General features: G+C 36.4%; 1 protein-coding gene across 1 annotated transcript in view; it reads left to right on the forward strand.

Moving 5' to 3' along the window:
• Positions 1–3,318: 3,318 nt before the first annotated feature.
• ENKUR (enkurin, TRPC channel interacting protein) overlaps positions 3,319–18,505 on the forward strand; it is a 137,374-nt gene continuing 122,187 nt past the window's right edge. The window contains exon 1 of the mRNA XM_044089835.1: positions 3,319–3,685. Coding sequence (XP_043945770.1) covers positions 3,609–3,685 — 77 coding nt within the window. The 5' untranslated portion in view covers positions 3,319–3,608. The remainder of the gene's footprint in view (positions 3,686–18,505) is intronic.

Genomic DNA, 18,505 nt, shown 5'->3' on the forward strand with positions numbered 1-18,505 from the left:
TCAGGGTAAGCTGGTCAGTTTGAAACATCTGACAACTCTTTGGATAAAAATGATTTTTTTCTTACATAAAATTTCAGTCTGATATACTGAATGATGAGCATCTAGTTAAGTCTATAGCTCAGAAGGTTAGCTCTTCTCCAGTGATGCCGCAACCACCATCATACTCTCAACAAGGTACTGAGCTCCCTATCAAAACATGTCTTACAGTGAGGAACTGCTCTGGGATGTAGGGACATAAAGCTGCTATGGGTGCTTTGAACTGCAACTGTTATATACTACACTTAATGAACGTACATAATTTGCAGTAACGTTATCATATCATTATCAATTAACAGTTTCAAAACATCTAATGTAATGTTTCTGAAATACCTGCATTGCATTAAATTAATGCCTGGAGTATTAGAAAAATGTTATTTCAACATCAACATAGACCAGAAGATTATATAACTGCAGTATATCCTATTTTCAAGGCAAGCTTTAACTTTAGGTTAAGGTAGTGTTTATATTTAAGCGCTTGGAGTTTACTGTCTACAAGAAACCAAGCAGTCCCATGGTTAATCTCCAAAATATGTCATCAACCCAAGCATTTAAATAATCCAGTGCTAGCTATTTTGGAGAATGCAGTAGAAATGGAAACAGGTGACCTATAAGCTCTTGGTTTGCCAAAGAGTGTGTATGTGGGGGGGGGGGGGCAATAAAGAGTAATTTAACAGACTGAAAGATATCTAATTTTTATTTTTATCTTCATCAACTTTGCTTCTCTATCTAGTCACAGCCCAACTCCATATCATAGTTCTTTCTACGCCAAAAATACATATACCTTAATTTGCATGCCTCAACTCAGTCTTCTTAGAGATATATGTTTTGCTTCACTTAATTTTAATTATACTGCTTTAACTTTGTGCCAAAAGTAGACAATAAGCCTATGTAGTGTGGCCTTTTAAGTGTTTTCATCATTCTACATCCTCTTCATCTCTACATTCTCCCTCACCCCTACTCCACCTGTCCCGTGCTCTAGCTTATATAAATAAAATTAGAGATTACAAGTGGATTGTCCACCTTGGGGAAGTATATGTGACAAATGCAAACAAAACACTGTCTCTATCCACTATGTGAAGGGGATTGCAGTTGAGGGTAGGCCAAAGATGAGAAATGCACCTAACATCAAGATGGTATTGTATTGGGACACACATTAGAGCACAATTGAAGATGGAAAGTAAAAAATTGTTTTAGTTAGGATTGCAGATTTTCAGAATAGTTTGTATTTCTAAGCTCTGCAATGGCATGGCAGTGATTTATAAATCAAAACAGGCTGTGTATACACCACTGCAACTAATGGTGTTGGTATGGTTAGCACTTGTTCCACTTTTCACAGGATCCTCCTAAGGCAGCTGTGACCTGTAAAAGTGTTGGAGGGGAGCATAAAAATGACAACTTTCCTAATTTACACAAAAGCATTTGCCTCTAAGCCTTTTAGTAAACTGTGATATCCGAAGCACCAATAGAAGTAAAATTGTATGACAATAAATCTTTACTAATAAACTGGGCATAATTATCGCACAGTGGTGCAGCAGATAGCACTGTCACATTACAGCAAGAGGTTCCCCAGTTTGATTCTCGGCTGGAGTGCCTTCTGTGTAGAGTCTGCATGCCCTCCCTGTGTTCGCATGGGTTTCCTGTGTGTGCTCCAGTTTCCTCCCACATTCCAAAGTCATGCCGTAGGTAGATTGCATATGCTAAATTGGCCATAGGTGTGCGTGTGTGTTGTGGATGAACTACAATGTCAGAGATAATCACCCGGTGGTGTAAATCTTGGATGTAAATGACTGCCACTGTTGAAGTGACACCCTAACCCTATGAGCAAAAATGGAAAAAAAAAAAGGGATTATGGATGGATGGATGGCTGAGGGCATGGTCTTTACTGCAAAACATATTTATATGAGAAATGTCTACTTTAGGCACATGTAAAGGCTACAGAGAACTAGAGCAAATTAAGACGTTAAATGTTTCTATGGGTGCCAAACTGAGCAGAAAGAAATTTAAACAACGGATTTAATTCAAACAACCTCCTAGCACAAGAAATCTGTACAAAACCGAAATAATGAGGTGAGGGGTAGGCCCAAATATTGGGACAGATTTTAAAAATTGCTCTTTTGAACTTGAAGTTGTTAGCATGTATTTTCTGAAAGATACGAAATCTGTAACTCAAATGTCTCATTATTTAAGGACTTCAATCTTCAAAAATTTGTCCTAAAACCACAATTTTTTCTGAACAGTTGAGAGCCGCATACCTCAAAACCGTCCAGATTTTTGCCGCATAGTTTTGGTCTCATTCTCCAAAATTTGTGTTTGTCTGACAAATCGCTGGCAAATCATTCAGGGCTGAAGTCAGAAAATTTAATGACAGACATTCGAGTTTCACGTTTCATATCCTTTATAAAAAATCATGTTAAGATTGGCTTTGTAAGAGTAATATTTAAGTCTATGACTGTCGACATTTCTTGCTTTATGAGACTGAGAGGTAGGAAAACCTTTCAGGTATGATACACAGCTTAATAGGTGAAGAAGACGCCGAAACCGGAAGTTCACGTTTTCACTGGTGTATATATCGTGCGTGGAGAGTAGATTCTCAACTGTCCAGATTTTTGCCTTGTATTTTTGGTCTGTTCCTCATAAAATTTGTGCTTTTTCTGCCAAAATACTGAGGAGTGAAGTCACTAAATGACGCGCATTTGAGTTTCAGACTTCATGTCCTTCAGTAAAAAAGCATGCTAACGTGTGTGTCTAACAATTTTCTAAATTTATAAGAGCGGGCATTTAAATCTGCCTTGTTTTGGGGCCTTTGTCGCGCCATTATTTTAGGCTTTGTCCAGATTTCTTGCACTAAGAGATAGAGAGGTAACCGTATGAGAACATTTCAATTATCACGCAAAGAAAATCACCGTTGAGAATTGAAGTTTTTGTAAACAGTCAGCAGAAAAAAGATCAGTTAAAAGTACGAATAAATAACTATTCTCCATACTTAGCTGACCATTAGTTGAGTACTTCCTAAACATATATGCTTTAAACATCAGGTCGGAAATAAACATCTACGAAAAGCACGTCTCAGAAATGATGATGCACACAAGACAGTAACCTTTAAACGGTAACTTATTTAGTGTGCTAAAACTTAAAGCCTGCTCGAAACGTGATTCAAGAAATTACTTCTTCAGCTAGTATGACGCATTCTTCCTCATTAATATGCATGACAAGGAACGGTGGCCAACTACAAAGCCATGTCAACATTGCTGAAAACAGAAATGATATTTCCCTTAGCAAGCTGTCTTATGCACAATGTCATGTAGTTTAAATGCATCATAAATGCACATTAATTGCAAGCATTCTAAGTCGTTCTTAGGTTGTTTTTTACATCACTAGTGTTACCGTAATTTAAGAATACTAAATCAGCAGCTCCGACCTAAAACAGTCTCTCCTTGCGAGCAACCGGAAATGATGTTTTTAGCCCTGTACCCTAGCAACAGTATCCAATGTGCCATATCTAAACAAAATAGTTCTCAACAAATTTGTCCATAAGGGTATTGATTTAGTTTATCAGCTAACAAGGGGACATGACTGAATTATATCCCGCAGAAAGCATTTATAATCTTATACCTCGTGAAGAGGTGAAGCCAACAAAACCCCCAAGGTGAGTGATCCAGTTTATTTTCTCGTTTTATTTATTTTTAAAGGGACAGAAATTAGTAGGAGCGCTATAGTTCATTGCTATTTGGTGTTGATACATTTTACCCCCCCCCCCAACACACATACACATAGACACCCCACCAAGAAACTTACTTTTCTGGGTTGCCAAGACCTCTCAATTTTTACGTATAGAATTTGGAAGAAAGTAAAATTTAAGTAAAGAAAAGACCCCAAATTAGGGATACATTTTAAATGTTGGCACTATTATTATTATGGATTTTCAATTTTAGGAGGAATGGAACAAAACTTTGAGAAACATCAGGGGGTGTCACTACAAAATAGGGACAGTTGAGAGTTCATGTCCAAGTCTGGAGCCACATTTTACTATCCTGAACACAATATTGCAAGCTGCTTGTTTGCCATATTCCATGCTATGCAAAACTGACATGCATTATTCAGTGCTGAACAAATATGAGACAGAGAACATTGCTAGTCTGATTATCTGTCAGCAGGATGAAATTATGACATTTAAGTCTAGTTAAAACAAAAGATCCTCAAACTTTTGATTAGCAAAGCTAAACTCATCTATTATAAGAATTTCTTTACAGGTTTCCTAAAACAACCAAGAAATCTTTTTTTAGAACAAAGTAAAATAGCTCCTAAATTATCTGGTAATTAAATGGATATCCAATTGATGAAATTGATGAGAGTGTGGGAATGAATAACAGATAGCTGACACTTTCATCTTGAAAGAAAGAAATGTATCAGCGCTGCTTCTAAATAGGCCTCCCCAGATGGAGACATAGAGCATAGAAGCAGCCTTCGTGGAGCTTAAATTTTAAAACTTTCATGAAGTTGGGAGGACTTTCTCTTACACACACACACCTGTGTGTGTGTGTGTGTGTGTGTGTGTGTGTGTGTGTGTGTGTGTGTGTGTGTAAACAAAAGTCCACAGCTTTGCAGAGCTACAACTGTAATTGAAAGGCTCCTTATCACTTGGATCATGAGAGTTGAACCCACTCCCCACCACCTTTTTGCTGATAGAGTAACTAGTTATGCATTTCAGGACTGGAATTTTGGGCTTGTTACTGGATGATAAATCGGATTTGTAGATGAATGGGCTGGAATAGTAAGTCAAGCTCACCAATATAGTGTAAAACTAATTTTATTTAATTTACAGCAAAGCTCACCTGCTTTGCACTGCCAGCATATTATCTGACACAGGACCAGTTCTGTAAGAGACTCCTACTAAAGATTCCACTGTCACCTGTAACTGGCTCTCTCTTTCTGAATCTTGGCAAACCTCAGTGTATTCAGCTTCAGTGGCAAGCTCAAAAGAATTAATGAATGTCTATAGGTTTGTACTTTTCTATGGCATCATTGTAACCTAACAAGTGCCATTTAAAACTAAGAAAACTGATACCCATTTGACAAATAAGATTGGTCTCTTTTATGATGAGCTGGGCTGGTCCATTTTTGTAGGTCTAGGAGATGTGGAAATGTGATTTGAAACATCTGATTACATTACGGAGGCAATGTAAATAAGAACTGAAATATAAAGGAGCTAATTCCCATTTCTTCATGCAGTGGCTGACCTTGAAGAAAAGCAAAAGGCTGAAATGGATAGCATCTGTAGTTCCATACGTGCCTATTGGTTTTTGGGTACTTTTCTGTTAAACACCTACCACGTCTTCGCACTGCTGGCGCTGCTGTGGTTTGCCGGTATTTTTCTGGAATCTACACATTCATTCAGGACTGACAAATGTTTAATGTTAAAAGAAGTACATAAATAGATTACGACTGTAGCATTTTTGTAATGTCTGCACACCAGATAACATAATTCAGTACTTTTCCGTTATCAGGGCAACAGTTTAAATGTGGTCACACAGCTCCGAATGTAGTGTCTTTTCATGTAGTTCTCTGATAATATAAATAGGTAACTGTAAAAAAATAAGTCATGTCATACACAGAAAATAAAAATGTACACATATGGTGCACATCCAGTCAATGAGCAATAAAGACAGCTGCAAAGATGTGATCGTCATCCTAGAAACAGCTGCTCGGTAGTATGCGTTTTTTTTTTTTTTTTTTTGTAAAGCGTCATCTACTGCTTGAAAAAGCATTCATTGACAACGGGAACAACCGTTGAATATAACTTCAGGTATGTTTTTATTTTACAAAGTTAGTAAACATTTAATTGAAAGCCTAAGCCGAATCTCAAATGTTGTGTTTTCTAACCACTTCAGAAAAAAGAAAAACATGTAGATAGCAATTTTCAAGTGACATGAACAACACTCCACTAGCCCCTTAGAGAACAAAAATCCATTGGAATCAAGAAAGTGTGATAGCTTTAAGTTGCCATTCATTTAGCCACTTTGTGATTTTTAGTGGCAGATGTCTATGAAACCAATAATTAATAATTACCTCATTCTGTCTGAAGAGATTTTCTTATATATTTTTCATTGTGTAAATTATCAGAACAGTTTTAGCTCGATCGCTCAGCTACATGCTAGTTCTTTCACATATCTGTTAACCAGATATAAATAAATTGAATACAGTTACAGTTAATGCCTTTGTTTTAAAATGTATTATTTAAATAGATTAACAGAATATCTGGTTAACAGATATGTTAAAGAACTGGATTACAGCTGAACGATCGTCTTGACACTGTTGCCCCGATAACGGAAAAGTACCCATAATTCAGTAGTGTTTTACTCTTTCACCGCTGGAGGATACTGCATTTCCATAGCATGTGCTTCATTTTTACTATCACTAGCCTTTCCATTTTCATTTGCTTCTGTTAATATTGTGGGTTTCTACACAAAACTTTTCTTGTGTTAATCCATCTATCTATCTGCTCATTCACCATCTCTCTGGGATACTGCCTTTCAATACAGATACTTTAGATTTACTGGTAAAACCAGGCAATAACAGACAGTAGACTGACAGCTGAAGGCAGCAACTTAAACAATGAGAAATTATTTTAGGCAAGACTTACCAAAATGCGGACCCTGAGTGAGATGAAGAAGTGGTGGAATTAGTAATAATCAACAAAGACGTTTTATAACCCTACAATTTTACCAAGACAAATGTAAATGAAAATGTTGGTCGCTATAATAACAAAGCACTGGTAGCAGTGAAATAATAACATAAATCACTTTACCATGTAATAGTTAAACGTTTATTCCCTTGGCGCCCTGGTTGCTGCCTTCCAAAGAGGCTAAAACACAGATACCCGGCTCTGTAAATACAGGAAGTTCATCTTTAATCAGCAATGAAAATCTTCCAGTTACATTGTAAAGGGGATACTACTAACCAGGTAAGAACTAGATGTACAAATAGGGGCTAGCACAACTACTCATAAAAAGGAAGCACAAGTAGAAATTGTTTTGTACATGTCAACTGGTTAGGTATGTACTTGTCACACGGAAACTGAAAAACCTGACAAAACAGAAACTGAAATGCCGGCAAAATAGAGCAGTGTGAAGATGTGGTAGGGGTTTAACGGAAAAGTACCGTTTTTTGAGTTTGTTATTCCCTAAAGACGTGCTTTGTGTTTTTTGAGTATGTATGTTATAGGGCTTGTATCGAGGACAAACAATGGATGGGAATTGTCCCAGTTCCTACTGTTACTTTCTCTTCTGAGCTGTCATGGTTACACCTTGAAGAGATTATATAAATTTGTGGGGACATCGGAAGTCTATGTTCTCACTAAGTGAGCACATGCACAAATAAAAATAGGTTGGCTTATCTGTGTTGGGGAAAATGAAGTTTACATATAACCTAAATAAAAAAGCAAAAGTTCACCAAAAGAAGGAGGAAACACTGCAGCTCAAATATAATTTTCAAACTTTTTAATAATAATAAAAAAACAGCCACTGAGAATTTTTGAATTTCAGAGTTCTTCAAACTGCTTCTAAAAGCATTCTTACAACTTAATAAACATGCAACATACTGATATGACAAGTCTGACTAACCCATAATAACCATTGTTTACATTTTTCTACTTCTTATTGTGCTTAAGAGCATACTTATAATTAGTAGGACTATTCAGTCTTGGGTGAACACTTGCATTTAACCTTATTTGTCATTTCACTCCTTCAAATTCATAATGTACCCCAACATGATCAGTAATACGGAATATAAGTTTTCTGAATGTCTTAAATTTCTCTATGTGTTTATATAAGTCATTAACTTCATTTATGGTTTTAAAAGCATATTTATGCTCATAAATACAATTACTCAATTTTTCTATTATTCTTGCCTACATAAAATGCCTCATAGCTGGAACATAGGGCTTCATACACTATAAATTTAGAATTGCAATCAAAATATTCTGGTTCTTAAGAAACGTGTGGAGCTACAATAAAAACTTGGAATGCCCACATATAAACCTACAAGAGGAACATAATAAACAATAAGGTCCCTTTTGATTACTAAACACATGATCATCTTCATCATTACCACTTATTTCTAAAATGTTCTTTACACATCTTCCTTTTTGTTACCAAATTTTCCCCTCTCCTGCAAACTGAATCAGATCTTGACTAGTCAAAAAATGTCATTTTTAAGTTTTTTTTTTATCTTAAAACTATCCACTGAAAACATCATCTTTAATAGCTCCTGATATCACTTTTTTGAAAACATCTATTCAAAAACCTCATATAAAGTCATTTAACCACATTATTTAAGTTTTGCTCTCTGCTGTCAATTTACTTTACCTAAAACGTTGACTTTTTAGCATTTTGGTTTTGAGGTAACTCAGATGCATACTTGTGTTATGTAAATTGTATTACTTGCTTATTCCTTATACATAATGACTGTAATCAAAGAGGCACCCTCTAAATTCTTGTTAACCACTACATCTAAAGATACAAAATTGTAAGTCTTGTTACTAAAAAATTCCAAGAATATTGTACTCCTGTTGATATCATTAGTAAAACTGTCCAGTGGCTCCATAGGGGCTCCTCACATGGGAAAACATTTCATCAATAAAATGGCACTAAGACTGGACACTTTAAAATCTTATTCTCTTCAGAATTTCTGCTTCCCAGTAAGCAATTACCAGAGTTGAATAACCTGGAGCCATTCTGTCTCCCCACATTTGTTTCTAATATTTCTTATTAAAAATATGTTAGTTAAGAACATTTCTGTGCATTCTGAAAGAAACTTGATCTGACCAATCATGTAGTTTACATCTTTTTCCAACATAAATGCTACCCATCAACTACTCATTGAAGATCATTGTATATGCAAGCAATAATGCCCAAAAGGGTTTGTGTTATTGTAGAAATTGTGCATGGGGCAGATGGTCTCTACTCTCCTGGAAGGGCATTATTTCCACAATAATACACATCCTGGGGGAAATTGTTCCTCTTAGAGAATGGGCTATATGTAATTTTTAATATTATTACTACATATTTTAATGCAAAATAGTTCCTCTGCCTAATGTTTCCAACTGCATGTAATTATTTTTGGAAGAAGTATTTTACATCCAAAATATAAGTTATGCAAATATTTACTGTACACCCACACACACACACAGCAGTTATAGAGTTTGAGGGAATACACCTCAAACACATCACAAAAATGGAACAAAAAAATCAAGCTATTCCAACTGCTGTCTCCCCTTTTGCCCATACTAGATTCCTGCACCTGATTTTGTCACATACTGTTGCTCTGTCCAGAAAAAAAAAAAATGATAATTTTATGAGGATTAAGATCAGTCAGTAATGTCAGATATTAGAGTTTCAAACTTCTTACATTAAAAAAAATCATTTGATTTTCTGAGGATTGAAGTCAGTCAGTAATGCCAGACATTACTGTTTTATACTTCCTATTATCAAGGAAATATTGCTGATGGACAAGGACTTTGTTGTGTCGCTCTTTCATTCTCTCTGTGTCAAACATGGACACACACTTATGCATACACACACACACATGCATGTTTCCTTCTTCTTTTTTTTATTTATTTACTTTTTTTAACTTTACACTTGCTAAACATCAAGGTACTGTCTAGTGAGCACAAAAAACACAGTGAGCATTTGCTTTTTTTATTTTCAAGATTCATGACAGATTAATATTCTGCTGTGAAGTAGTGGACTTGTTTTCAGTGGGCATTACCTGCACATTATCACCCTGCTGGAAAATGTTCATTCTCCAAGCAGGGTGGCGATGTACAGGTTACCTATTCTCTAAAAGAATTTAACAGTGACCATAACAAGCAAGTCAGTCTTTGTAATACTAGCAGCCTTATGTTTTCCCAAAATATTAAACATGTCTGGAGATCCTCTTACTAATTAAAAAATTGCTCTTGTCTATAATCTTAGACACCGGTTGTAGCTTGCAGACTTAGGCTGACACTATTGACCTAATGGGTGCTTTAACTGGGTCTTTATGGATTTTTGGAATCACAATTATTTTCCATATAACAGGATCTTCTAAATGAAAAAAAAAAACATGCATGTTATTTGAAACTGATCAAGTGGCACAGTTGTACAGCAGATACTGTTGTAGCCTCACAGCAAGAGGTTCCCTGGTTTGATTCTTGGCTGGGGTGAGTTCTATGTGGAGTCTGCATGTTCTTCCTGTGTTCATGTGGCTTTCCTCTGGGTGCACCGGTTTCTTCCCACATTCTAAAGACAAGCAGTAGGTGGACTGGACACTCTAAACTGGCCATAGGAGTGAGTGTGCATATGAGTGTGTTGTGTGGAAGAACTACTTCAGCAGGGCTATCCACCCAATGGTGTAAACCTTGGCTCTACATGATTGTCACTGGTGAAGTGACACCTCAACTCCATGTGTAAAAATAGAAAAAGGGGGCTGTGGATCGACGGATGGATTTGAAAGTGACCATTCAGTCTATCTGTTATAGTACCACCCATGAATAACTCAGTAGCCTTCTTAAATTGCATTGTGAAACTTCCCTATAAAAATGCTCTACTGAAAGAACCTTTAACAAGCATTCCACATATTCACTCCTGTCCATGACTGTAGTCCTTAATTTATCAGAGTTCATAACATGACTCTTGCAGTCATTCGATAAACTCTACATGTATCCTGTTAGACATGGGACCAGATTCCAAAAGACTTGCTCCCTGTGTGACTTACTCAGGTGTTAGGCCTATCTATAAAGCAAGCTTACACTGCAGTAAATCACTTACACTGAGAGCAAGTCTTTTAGAATTTGGCCCTGTGCGTCAGTGTTATAATGTGACTTGTGTGAGCAATTTCCTTTCCATTAAAATGACAATCTACCAAACTGTGTAGTGGGTATTTAAATATTTGACAGTTACCCTGATCCTTAACTTAGTATTTGCTGTTACAGCTAATCTCTGATGTGCTGTTGCCTTTACAGTTAATTTTTATTTTTTATTTTTTTACATTTGTGTTATAATACTATAATAAAAATAAGAAGTAATTATAATGGTTGGAAGTATTTGGTGAAATCATTTAATGCTTCTGTATTAAGAAAAAAAATCTCTTAATACCAACATCAGAGCACTCTCTTACTTTATGAAAGTGAGCAATTTAGTCTCCAGAGCAAATAATTCACAATAACTGAGCAAATAAACATATATCACTGTAGTTCCTTCTATGGTGGGCTGCTTGTTCAGCTTCTGTAAGGCTAGCACTTGGTGAAACATACACAGGGGCAGGATTCAAGAAAAAATGTTTTATTCCATAAAGTTAAGGTGCCCATTACCCAAAGTTAGTGATTCATCATACTTAGTTACATGGATTTACACAAGTTTATTACACCTTAAAAGAATAAATAATGTGCACCCATAAAAACTTCTAGGAAGTTTATTTTCACCACCTTAGCACATAAGCAGCGAGACACTCCAAGGGATAACAGCATAACATCAGTTAGAACCATATTTGAATATAGGATCGTAGCCAGTAAAGAAACTAAGGCAACACTTACCTTGTTTGGTATTTCCAGATTAATTCAACATTTAAGGCCATCAATTACAAAGTGTTAAACTTGACAATGTACTTAAAGAAGAAGATTTCACAATATTACTATTTGTACAGTTACTGGCAACATGATTTAAAAACAGACATTTTAAAAATAAGCAGTAGATTTATGACACTGTGCAAAATACATAGCTATAGGGCTAGAAGAATCACATTTTAGGATGCCCATCAAAAGTCCAAAGACTGTAACTGCAGTCCCCAGAACAGTGAAAATTTAAATGCCAAAACGCTAGTAGGGGGAATGGAAACTGATGATGAGATTGCAGTATCTTAGAGAATTCCATGTACTCTTGGTATGGCAGTCAGTTTAGTACCAGGGGTGTAAGGGCATATGGATATTGCTTTATAAATATAAAATTGAGTTTTTGACTAAACTTCACTCATTTTTTATTCCCAAAATCACATATTACATTAAAAAAGAGCCAGAGCCTGCAGTGTTGTTCTGATAGGGAACCCTTTTTTAATATCTGAAATATTTTCTAAAGCTGGCTCCAAAAGCTTTTCTGGTATATATATTTTGGAGTATGGGTAGAATAGAGAATGGACCACACAAGCAGTACCACAGCTGTAGACACTAGTACTTTGAAAATCCCAATAGTTTATGTAATTCCTTTAATGTGACCTTTCTAATGTCAACACTTGCTCTACCAGTGAATCATACTATCCAGCTGCCATTTTCTGTAGTGAGTAAGAATAAAAAAAAGCATGTTATGAATATGCATAGCTACTAGAGGTATCCTCAGAAGACCGAACCTGATTCCTGCTATGATAATTTGATTGATTTAGTCACGGAATGCACAGAAACAGTATCATAGTTAGGGATAGTTGTCCATAGATATTATATTGAAAATCTGAGCTCAAAATATGAAACTTTAGCAGAGTTATAGGCATTTGTTGAAAATATTCTTTAAATAAACATACATTGTCCATTTTTGTAATTGATTGATATGTGGGACTATAACTTTTAACTATGTAGAATTTTGTTCTGAAGTTTTCAGGATATTAATTTTAGAAACCATTCATCTAATTGCTGTGTGTTATTGCACAGTTACATGTGTCAATGCTGTTTTGCACTTTTTTTTATAAATGCTATTTAGGATCCAAATTGAACAAGTTCAGTGTCATAGTTCAGTTCCTAGTAGTCTATAAATGGTATATTGAAAATTTGAGCATAGAATTTTAAAAGTTTTGGCAGAAGCTGTGATCATCATTAGATCACTGTTGTGATAACCTAAGCTGTATGGGTTATATCCACCCAGTGATATAACAGCCATCCATCTGGCATTCAAAGATTTACCACTGATACTTGAGCAGAAATGGAGACAATCAGTGGTTTGGGCACAAAACCCTTCAGAACTTTCTTTCCACCAAAGTGTACTCCTCTTAAATGGTTGGGGAGTGCTCCCCCATTGCTGGGCAGCTAAGTTCCCTTTGGAGAAAAACTTATATTTTATTATTTTTTATTAAAAGTAGTTATTTTTCTGACAGTTTATTTTAACTAGGGTGTATTTTTATGGGATGTCATGAGACATTCTTGACAGGAAATTTAGTTTTCTTTTACTTACATGTGAGGAAATTCAGTTTTCATTTTTACATGTTTTGTAGAAAACTTTTGTTGAAAAGTAATTTCCTAATTTAAATTGGAATTATTGTGATTAGGGACTGGAACAAGTATTTTTGTTTGTCACTGCACAATTAAAAAACTCTATTTTTTCTCATTTTCTGGTTACCAACACTTTCAGGTTTTGCTAACCAATTATCAGGCGTCTTTCCTGGCTGAAACATAAAAGAGGCTGCCAGCTCCTCAGTAGTTCCTTCCTCTGATCACTAGAAAAAGAAAAAAATAGGGAGCCTTTGTCTGTGCAGTGGGTTTCTTCTTTGCCTTAGCTGTGGATGTGTGAATCTGGCCATTTGTGGTTTCTCAGACTACTCTTCACCTTCCCCGAATCCCTCTGATGTAGTTCTTTCAGACGCTATGGACCAGGGATCAGACACATTCTCTGTGACTGCTAGAGTGTCCTCTGTGGGCATCAGAGTCACTCTTGCCTGCCTTGGAGTAGGGAGTGGGTGATGCTTTACTGCATGGCCAGACTAGAGTGCCTTATTCCCAAGCTGGTGTCCCTGCTTTGAGTCATTCTACTTCTAGTTACACTTCTAGAAAAAAGAAACAAAGTTAAACATTTATCTTCACCTGGTTCTGGGACCCTGTACAAGGAAGATTTATGGGGTTTTACTAAGGACTGACATCACACTTTTTGCATTCTGATTCCTTACTGAATTGTAAAAAAAATAATTTCTTCTACTTCTGACACTGATTCGCAGTCAGAAAATCAGAGATTTGGCTGGAAGGGATATTTTACTGTTAGCTTTCCTCTGGCAGAAGATACTAATTCTGAAGAATGTTTTTTTTCTGAATTTCCCTCTGAAAAGTTATCTTTTCTGAAACCTTTTCTGAAATGAATGAGTTGATTCAGTGGGAACTGCATAACATTCTTATTTCTCTGAAAAAAATATGATTTATTGCAAATGCATTTCCTCAACCTGCAGCTGTTCTCTCCATTTTACAAGACTTAGAAAAAAGTTTCTTGACAACCAACCCTCAGCCCCTCAAAAGTCAAATATTTAGTAAGGTCCCACAATCTTATTAATATCTCTTTCCTAATCCCATTTCTGACCTTGCAGTGATTTCCTTGACAAATGCTTCTGTGGCCAGATATTTGGTGAATGGTACCCTATTATTTCTGAAGACAATAGAAAAGCTTTTGATATATTTAGCAATAGTTTATTCTTCTGCTACCTTGGTTTTCAAAATTCTGAATTTCCAGCCTCACATGTTAAAGATTTTGCTGATTTCTTTTGAGACTGTGAATAGCTTAACTGCCAGCCTCTCTGAATTCTTTAGTTGCCTCTGTTTCTCGGCTAACCAAACACTCTTTAAAGTGATCTTATAATTCTGCTGATGTTTCTCAAGCAGTAGCTGCAGGTGTAGTTATGAGAAGATCTGTGTGGTTACATTCACAAAAGTGACCTGAAGATGTCAAAGCTGAGATTTTAAATTCTCCTCTTGACAAAGAAGTTTTATTTAGGCCTTCTGCAGCTAAGGTCAAGAAAAAAAATTGTTAAAAGAGGGGAAATTAATCCAAGGGTTGCACAGATTTTTTGACTTTCCTTCTTTAAGATTATCAAGCATTTTCCTTCAAACTCAGGACTTTTTTACAAAAAACAAAACAACCTCAGCAAGCTTTAGGAAACCATACTTTCAAAAAGCGATGGCAAAGAGGATTGGGGGTGGGGTTGATCCAGAACCGAGGATAGTTAAAAAGTCAGAATGACTTTATCTTCCCCCCTCTTCCAGAAACCCCCGACCCCCATCCATACCCACCCTGGCAATACATTAAACCTTTCTGGCATCAGTTAGTCTCAAACAATTGGGTTCAGAAAATCATCCAGCAGGGATACAGATGGGAGTGGGTGTTCCTTTCTCCCTTTCAGGGAATTCTTCCAACCAGACTTCCCTGTTTCCTCCAGTCATATGGCTTACACTGTCCCAGGGATTGATAAAGCCAGTGCCCCTGATCAATTAAGGAAATATTTTATTCAAGAATTTTTCTGGTGCCAAAGAAGGAAGCATTTTACATACCAGTTCCAGACCTTTGCTTTATCAGCCAGTATGTCAAAGCTCCAAAGTTCAAAATGTTATCTCTCATAGCGCCTCTGTTGTTGGTAACATTAGAGTTAAAGGATGCTTATTATCACACTCCTATTTCCAAGGATACTGTGTTTTGTAAAGATTTTCTGTATCTAGCTTACACTTTCATTTTTCTGCTTTATCCCTCAGGTTATCTACAGTACTTTGGGTATTTACAAAGTGTGTAGCACCAGTTATAGTCCATTGCAGACTGCATTGCATACACATTTGTCTATATTTAACTGACTGCCTTATCTTAGCAGAGTCTTTCTCAAAATGTCAGGCATTTCTTGCGTGGGTAAGAAACCTCTCCCTCAGTCTGTGATTCCAAGAGAATATTCAGAAATCTACTCTCACGCCTTCTCAAAGAATAATGTTTCTGGGATGCCTTGTGTACACATCCCTAGTGAGGGCCTTTATCCTTCAGGACAAAGTAGACCTCCGTATGCATCTGTTCCTGAGTTTATAAAATCAATCAATAACTTCAGTTAGGGAATTTCTCAAGATTATCGGCTTCATGGCATCTATGATTCTCGTGAGACCTCTGGCCTGACTTTATATACAATTGTTCCTCAAATCAGTTAAAAAAAGCTTGCAGATTCCATTTCTGGGATTAGTAAAAAAAGGACTTATAGTGGTGAAGAAGTCACATATTTCTAAATCCTGGACTTGCCTTCTCTTTTTCAACTCCTACTCAATCTGTAACAACAGGTGCCTTAGATTTTGCTTGAAAATCTATGCCTAGTGGGGTAAAAGTGCATGGTCTTTGGAACAAACAGAACACTCCAAAGCATATAAATGTCAGAGAGATGTTGGCAGTAATTAACACCCTCAGCTCTCTGAATCATATTTATTCTGCAGAACCTCTTTAACTAATCACAGACAACATCACAGCAATGTAGTGTAGTGTATAAGTAAATAAGAGGGGTACTAGATCTCATCCTCCATGCAGATTATCCATGGTAGCTTTGGATATAGCAGCTCAGTACAATCTAACCATACATGCTTCTTACATTCTGTCAGAGCAAAACATTATTACAGACAAGATGAGCAGGACCAGGACAGGCTCTCACAAATGTAAGTCGTAGATGTGGTCTTCCAATAATTGATCCAGCTGTGGGAAACTTCTCAAGTACTAACCCGCAAAAAGGAGCAAAAGCATAACCATGAAGACCATTAACCAACATGGTTACACTAAGACCTCAAAACTGCCACAGACCAACAACCATGGAAGGGACACAAATATAATTATATTTTTTTTTATTCAGGAGTTGTGCACTTTTGTATATACAATAGAACAGAGTTCATCAGAACTAACTCATCAAAAAAGTTACACCATTTTAAGTATTTCACATGATTAATCCACTTAGTCATAACTAATCAGTCAAAGAGGCAGCTTTGAATAAAATAAAAACTGTTGAATTATTCTCCTTATTGATTGTTCTGTTTGCCAGCATAATAACAATGGCACAAATCACAAAATGCTAAATATATCACTCCCTCAGAGCCACACTCAAAAGTCTGAACACACTTAAAAACATAATCACAGGTATTTAATATTAAATCGGCTCTTGCATGTACTTGCACTGATTACAGACTCTGTATCTAAATCATGGATCTTCTACTGATTTTATAGCCTGTTTTAGCTGTGTTCACCTGTGCCTCCATTTTTATTTTGGTACTTGCGTATTATCTCAACCAGATTCCGAAACTGGAAATATGGTCGCAAATGTGGATATTTACAAGTTTAAAATGGCTGTGAAGGTCTGAAATGTATTGATACAGTTATTAGCAATGCATTTTCTTACCCCCCCCCCAAAAAAGAAGGTATAGTGCGATACTTTGGCCAACAATTGTAGTCAGACATGTTTCAGAATGTATTGCAATGTCCTTTTTGTGGGGGGTATTAATATTTCAGACATTGCTACATGCCCTATCGCCAGTGAAAGGCTCACCTGTGGAGTGCACCACAACCTACTGCTGTCACAAAAGGTAGTTTAAACCTCTGTCACACGTTTCCCCTAAAAAACACTATGTTCTCCATATTACATCGCCGGTAACATCAGAAAGCATCACAATTAGCTAAGTGCGACCGAACAGTTTGCAAAATACTTGAGGCAGGACATATTTTTGAAAGTCAGGCTGAGTTCTGAGTCTGTTATGTATTCACATAAATTTCAACTTTCTCATTATTACATGAGTGGGCAAGGCTGGTCCTGTGAAAGGCAGTACTACTTAAATTCACAGTTGTCATTTGTGAGGCGCTCAGGACTGGCATTCCAAACGGGAAATTGTAGGTCTGTCAAATGTTTCCGTTACAGTTGCTTTCTGGATAACATGCAGCACACATCAACAAACACAATCGTGTAGTTAATAATCACATACATATTGTGTATTTGGACAGAGACAAGTAATATAATGAATCACATTTGACAGGGCATAATAAAACACGGGGATTCTAGCCTGTGTTGAGCTGAAGCCTCTTAGTCAGGATCGGAGTGCTGTAACCCCCCCCCCCAAAAAAAAACACACTTTAAAAAAATAAGACGTGAAAGCACAGAAGAAAAACGGCTTCCACAACCTTATTTCAGCCCTACTTAAAGTCACAGCAAAATAATAACTTTAAAATGCAGCTGTAAAGTAACACAGTAAGGAAAAGCCTGAGTACCCAGTATTAGAGGCAAGCTGGAACTGTATGCCTTAACCAATTCTTAGCCTCAGTTACAGAAGTAAGGAACGCAAACCGGAAGGCAGAATTGGGCCAGTTTTCCTGTCCCTGTTGTAGAACCGAGGTGATAGTAATGTGATTTTCACATTAAACAACCCTTGCCAGTGGAGGATAAATGACTTTCGGCATAACATGAAATTATATTAGGAAGTAGGATGATTTCCAAATCTGGTTGCGATAATACATAAGTACCTTTATTTTATATGTATGATTCTTTTATATACAAAATCTCAGACATCTCCCAAAGTTCCATGTAATTCCTCCAAATAACTAATTTCTATTTATAATGACCCACATTTTAACAATATTAGTATCTGCACTGTATTGTAAAACCATGGCTTTCTTAAAAAGCATTATTATCACTAATAATATTAATAAAAGGGAGGTCTTTTCATAGCAAAGGGGTAAATTTAGTGTTTCTTCCTTCA

Source organism: Protopterus annectens, chromosome 12.part0 (assembly GCF_019279795.1).
Source record: "Protopterus annectens isolate FY-2018-M chromosome 12.part0, PAN1.0, whole genome shotgun sequence".
In the NCBI taxonomy this organism is placed as follows: Eukaryota; Metazoa; Chordata; order Ceratodontiformes; family Protopteridae; genus Protopterus; species Protopterus annectens.